The 5,965-nt window shown below is 40.4% G+C and overlaps 1 protein-coding gene across 2 annotated transcripts; it reads left to right on the top strand.

Moving 5' to 3' along the window:
• The first annotated feature begins 3,758 nt into the window (after positions 1–3,758).
• Positions 3,759–5,882, top strand: LOC109508026 (FAS-associated death domain protein-like). 2 transcript variants are annotated; one of them, XM_019857821.1, is made up of 3 exons: positions 3,759–3,789; positions 4,148–4,525; positions 5,534–5,882. In XM_019857821.1, the coding sequence occupies exons 1-3, from the start codon at positions 3,774–3,776 to the stop codon at positions 5,797–5,799; spliced, it is 660 nt and encodes a 219-aa protein (XP_019713380.1). In that variant the 5' UTR covers positions 3,759–3,773; the 3' UTR covers positions 5,800–5,882. The 2 variants fall into 2 exon arrangements, with proteins under 2 accessions (XP_019713380.1, XP_019713379.1); XM_019857820.1 differs by lacking the exon at positions 3,759–3,789 and adding an exon at positions 3,945–4,039.
• Positions 5,883–5,965: the final 83 nt, after the last annotated feature.

Raw genomic sequence — 5,965 nt, 5'->3', positions numbered from 1 at the left:
TATATATATATAACTGTGGTATTTTCGAAACACAATAATAAACACGAATCACGACACGAGGAACGTCCTAACTGGCCGCAACACTCTCTGGTCGCTATGGTAATGTTTACACGTGCCTTCAAAATAAGATAGACCGCAAATACAAAGTGCATGAAAAATACGACTCACCATCGCTGCATGTTATGCAGAATCTCCCGTTGTGATCAATCCATTTTTTAAGTACGACTCCTGACACTGTCTATTAAATGTAGCCTTCTTTTTCTTGAAAGTCGTAGGCTCCTCCTCTGTTTCCTGGCTGGGCCTTTCCCCCTTCCCAAAGAAACTTTCCAAAGATCTTTGTTTTTTTTAACTCATTTTGCTAACTCCTGGGTTTCATTTTAGCCGGAAACGTGACCGAGAAGCGTGCCTTCACCTGCATCAAGAGTGACATCAGTGGCGGATCCTCAGGGCCAGCAAGGGCTTCTCTGCTGGCCTAAACATTCTCAGAAAAGTATTTCTGAGAATAACATTAATTTTGTTATTTTATTTTCATAAATATGTAAACAAAATTATTCTCTGTATTCTGTACGTCATATTATTTCCACTTAGTGAGTGGCTTTTATTATTTCCACTTAGTTGAGCAATGTTATTTTAAATAACATTGAAAGCCACTCGATAAATAACTTATTTATTATGGTTGAGGTTTTAACCAATCATATTTCAGCTAGCTTGTGTTGCCAGGTAACTTAAACTTGCTCGGGGCCTTCAGATTAAACAGTGCAGGCCCCTGTGTGCTGTAAGTGAACGGGCACAGTCAGGTTTCAATAGCCAATCGGTTCACGAGTTTCAGACTCGTGATCTGACTGTCTAGGGCCAGCTTGAAGGCCTTACGTCGAGACTGGCCGTGCGCGTTCGGTGATTGGATTAGCGCCTTTTCTGTTTCCTGAGAATTGTATCCTGACTTGTTCAATAAAGATTTAAAAAAAAAAAAAAAATTGGATTCGCATTTTAACCCAAAATGGCCGAAGGAGAAGACGTTGATCTGGTTGCAGAACTACTTTCCACACAATTTTCAAGACGGGCCTTCCACGAAAAGCTGGATATTGTGCAAAGAGGTCGCCCAACTCCTGGGCTAGCTAGCCTGCCCCAGCAAGGAAAAGGGTTTGTCTGTCATTTTCAGACGAGCAATTATGAATGGTACCCGTGGCTCACAGCCTCTGAGAAACGCTGCAAATTGTACTGCTGGGAATGCCTATTGCTTGCAACTGACCGCTGCGTTTAAAAACGTTTGGGCACACTCGTGTAGATCTGCAGCTCTGTGAACAGGCACGCCGGGAGATGGAGCTCCACAACGATAAAGTAAAAAAAAAATAAATCCTGGAGGAGGTCTTGACCTGGCTGCTGTCAGCCGAGGATACCCTGCAGATCCAGGACGAGGTGTTGGATGACGTGGAGGGTGTCAAAGAGCAATTTCACACGCACGAGGTGAGAGGGGACGCGAAAGGGGCATCACTTAGGTGGGGTCTCTCTTTTCGCAGACGTCTGGGATAAGTAGAAAGCTCAAAGGCTAGTTATCTTGATCCTGTTGAATTCAACTTGTAAATAACGTTAAAACTGTTTTTCACCATTACAGTTCTCCTGATATTTCTGGGTGTGGCTTAAATTAACCTGCCCCTCCCCCCCCACGATATTTCACGGATCAGTGTGTATCCGGCGCAGTTGTGACGTGCAGTTAGCGAGCTAACTAACTTAACCAGCTTAGTTAGCTCACCCTTAGTGTGCACATCTCATGGCGAGAAGGCAGAAGAAGGAGGTAAAATAACTTCCACCATGACAGCAAAGCATGCAGAAGTGTTTGTGCTGTTTGGGTTTTTAGAGCGCCTCGTTGTTGGTTGTAAGTGTGTGTATGACAATGGGAGGGGGGATTGTCATCTGTTTATTTGGGCATATGCTCCAGCTGGCCCTTGATGTTGAACAAAATAAGCGGTACTGTATTAAAAAAAAAATTCCTCAACAAAATGGTACCGAATAATGCTGCGCTACTTGACTGTAATTTTAGTACCGCAAACTAAATTGCATCTTGTTCTGAACCACACACCAAAACTTCGAAAAGGACATTTTCATGACTATTTGACTATTCAAACTTAGGCAAAGATTATTGTGTGTATTGGAGTGACTTAATTAACTTTGGCTCCCGTGGATGCGTCGCACTGACAGATCATGCAACAAAAGTGAAAAAAACATGCCGACAAAATCGCCATTCGACCGAGCAATTATTCTTTGGGATCGGCATTTTTCAAACAAACTTAGTCAGCGGATACAACTAAAGACGTTACTGTATGAGGTAAGAATCAACAGCTTTTTATCACATTTACACAATACTTTGTGAATACAAGTCATGAACAAATCTTAAATATGGCAGGGAATGTGTTTACTTTTTTTAGTTTTGATTTTGAGCAGCAAATCTGGAGTTACATATGCTCACCAGGAATGCATAAGCAAAATTGCACAACTTTTCACTTGAAAGAATAGTGGCGATCTTGGGATTTTTTTCTGTTCAATTTTCAAATAGTGTGTAAATTCAATACACTTTATCTTCAGCATGTTTAGTGCCACTTTTATAAGTAACCACGCCCCCGGCCAGGCCACGCCCCTTCCGCTTTTTTCATCACTCGCCATTGCCATCTATGTAGAAAAGATAAGACACCACCGAGTATCAGCCTCAGCCTCAAAGAAGTGAATATTACTTATAATATACTGTGCAATCACATATGAAGAGTTTTTACTCAGTTCAAGTTTAAAAATTAAAGTATATTTGCTTTCGCTGCTTGTTACTTCTCCTTGAAGAAAGTGTTGTTTTTGGTTTATACATTTTTGCACTTTATTTTATTGTATTTCAATCCAATTATGTTTTCAAAATATTGTATTCGAGTAAATGATCGAAAATTACTGTCCGATTATTTGTTTTTCTCTTAAGTAATTTTAGCCTACTTTTGCTAAAAGAGAAAATATGGACTATTGATAGTGCCTTGAATAATACCGGCTTCTTTCATTCATGTTATGGGTATTTTTATACAAAGGTAATTTTTTTGTGCCTGTTGAAAATTAAAGTTTACTGACATAGCCATAAGAAAATGTTGCTTTATTTATCTGACCATATTGGAATGTATTTGTTAGGTTTTCAGTCAATTAAATTTGGTTCAATAAACTATATGTGGTCATTTTTAAAATTTTCAATGAACATTCAATCAGTCCGGCCCTCGGCTTGCAGCAAAATTTTTTATCTGGCCCTCCGTCCATTTGACTTTGACACCCCTGTTGTAGACAGATGAAACAGAGATCCGGCAATTTTTCAAAATAAAACATCTTTCGATTCCGAAATGAATAAAACGGAAGTAATGTAAGTTATGTCTTCTTTCTGTGCGACCCGGTACCAAATGACCTACGGACCGGTACCGGTCCGTGGCCTGGGGGTTGGGGACTTCTGGTTAATGGTACACTCTTAATTGTCCCTTAGTGTGATTCTCAGTGCGAATGGTTGTTTGTCTTTGTGTGCCCTGCGATTGGCTGGCATCCAGTTGAGGGTGTACACTGCCGACTGTCTGAAGACAGCTGGGATAGGCTCCTCCACACCCGGGTCCCGGGAACCTCGTAAGGATATGCGGATTAGAAAATGGATGGATGACAGTGAAATATGGACATTTTAGACTATTTTTATTTTTGAAATGCAACACTAAGATTTTATCAGACCTCTTTTGGTGGAGTCTTGGCGTGGACTTGTGTCGTCCAAAACTATGGACTGGTCTTGCGGTACCCCAACAATTACTTCTAAACTTTTTTGTAATTCATACTCGGATTCAATTTTATCGATATTATAATTCAGTATGCATTGATATTCATGTATTATTTCTTAGCTTTTATTTTGACGGTTGTCCTGGCAGCCCGTTGAGCGAGTATTACCGTAATGTCCAGTATAAATGAAAATACATCGTCTTTTTGAGTGTGAGTTGGTTTGTTGGCATGAACAAATCGGTGTTCATGTTCGATGACTGCAACTTTGGTACGCGTGTGTAGCATTTACTGTAAAGTAATTAAATAATTAAAACTTAAATCATCAGCAACTATGGTTGATAATTGATCCATGGACTCTGCTCTTCTATTTCACCAGTAAGGGACAGATACACGGAAGTGAAAGTAAAACTGGATTCGGGACGACAGTTTCAACGAAATCTCCGTGTCCAAGCTATGGCCTCTTTGCGTTTTAACGCACTTTTACTGGATATATCCAGCCAGCTTACCACGGAGCAGCTGGACCGGCTCAAGTATCTGTGCGGCGACAAAGTTGGAAAAAGGGAGTTGGAAACGATCGACAACGGAATCAAACTGTTCCAGTGTCTGACCGAGAGAGGAGTGCTAAATCAAGATAAAACAGAGTTGTTGTCGGAGCTTCTCACACTAATAAACCGACAAGATCTGGAGGAAAAGTTGAGCAGCTTTCAGTCACCACCGGAATGTGCTGGCACTCAACTTTGCGAAACGGAGAGAGGTATACTGTAGTTTCATTTTACAGATAAGTAGTTTTACATTTGACTGATAAGTAGACTGTGCCGCACCTTTCCCCAAGTCAAATTTGACGCCGCGGAAACAGGTTACCTTTTAGTTCCTCCATTATTTATGGAAGTACAGAAATTGTCATTATTTTACTGCTCTTCAAATAGCTTTAAACTACTATTTCTGAAATGATTTATTAATGTGGGCGCATTGGTGTTAATCTTTTTGATCATTTGACTTGAATATGGTTCACTTATTCTTGACACTCGAACAGCAGTAACATCGAATTCACTTTGAAAATTGATCCAGCTGGTTTATCAAGCTGCATTGGTTAACTGAAAACCATAACTGGATACTGCACTCCACTTCATTTTTCTTAATTTACATTGTTATTATTATTATTGATTGGTAAACTGGGTTATGATGCCCCCGCATGTCTAACCAAACACAGGTGGAGGGTAAATAAATAACAAAAGACTACTACTTTGATTTCATAAAACAAAACATCAAGTCCTGTAAAGGGGCATCTTACCTCAGGCCTGAGGAAGATGCATCTCTGATATACTGTGATGTCATAATTTGTGTGGTGATCAATGACGTCACTGAACAGATCCGTGAAATAAGACATTTCACCAAACACAACCTTGTCCATTCCAGTGTCGTTCTATGCTGCCATAGTGCATGCGTGAGCCCGAAAGCTCATATCTTTTATTTTGCCTTTTTTTTTGCCGAAAGCCTTTGTCCAGGGAGGCGGACATCAAAAAGAACTAGTAGGTGTGTGTGTGTGTGTGTGTGTGTGTGTGTGTGTGTGTGTGTGTGTGTGTATGCCAAAAGCCTTTGTCCGGGAGGCGGACATCAAAAAGAACGTGTGTGTGTGTGTGTGTGTGTGTGTGTGTGTGTGTGTGTGTGTGTGTGTATTTTAAGTTTCTATGTAACTTGCTATCACATTTCACACAAAAATAATATATTTCCCCTCTGATTTTTTTCTTACTTTGTTTTTCAGCCAAGCTGGAAATTGCCACCAAAGTGATCGCCGAGAACGTGGGGGGGACCTGGCGAAAATTAGGACGCGAACTTGGTTTGAGTGAAACAAAGCTGAAATCTATCTCGATGAGGTTTCCAACAGACCTGGAAGAGACAGTCAGAGAGCTACTGAAGGAATGGAGGAAGAGTCGAGGAGCCGAAGCTCGGACGGGAGAGTTGATTGAGGCACTCAGAGCATGTCAGCAAAATCTCACAGCTGATATAGTGGAGGCTGCATGCATTTGATGTCAACAGAGACATGCTTGCAAGATGGTAACATTACAATTCAAGCCGTAGTCAACCATCAATGATGTCTTTATTTATAAAATGTTAGTTTAACAATAAGGTTTGCTTGTGTACATAATTCAACCATGAATTGTAAAAAAAAAAAAAAAAAAAAAAAAACACAAAA

The sequence above is a fragment of the Hippocampus comes genome, unplaced genomic scaffold (genome assembly GCF_001891065.2).
Source record: "Hippocampus comes isolate QL1 unplaced genomic scaffold, H_comes_QL1_v1.1 scaffold154, whole genome shotgun sequence".
NCBI classification, from domain to species: Eukaryota; Metazoa; Chordata; class Actinopteri; order Syngnathiformes; family Syngnathidae; genus Hippocampus; species Hippocampus comes.
The sequence above is the reverse complement of the archived record's forward strand: the minus strand, read 5'-3'. Positions and strand labels throughout refer to the sequence as shown.

Excerpts from the sequence above, each read along its gene's own strand:
- LOC109508026 (XM_019857820.1), top strand. The coding sequence starts at position 4,000 with ATGAACAAATCGGTGTTCATGTTCGATGACTGCAACTTTG. Across the intron at positions 4,040-4,147 it reads GTTCGATGACTGCAACTTTG|TAAGGGACAGATACACGGAA; the intron begins GTACGCGTGTGT and ends CTATTTCACCAG. Across the intron at positions 4,526-5,533 it reads ACTTTGCGAAACGGAGAGAG|CCAAGCTGGAAATTGCCACC; the intron begins GTATACTGTAGT and ends TTTGTTTTTCAG.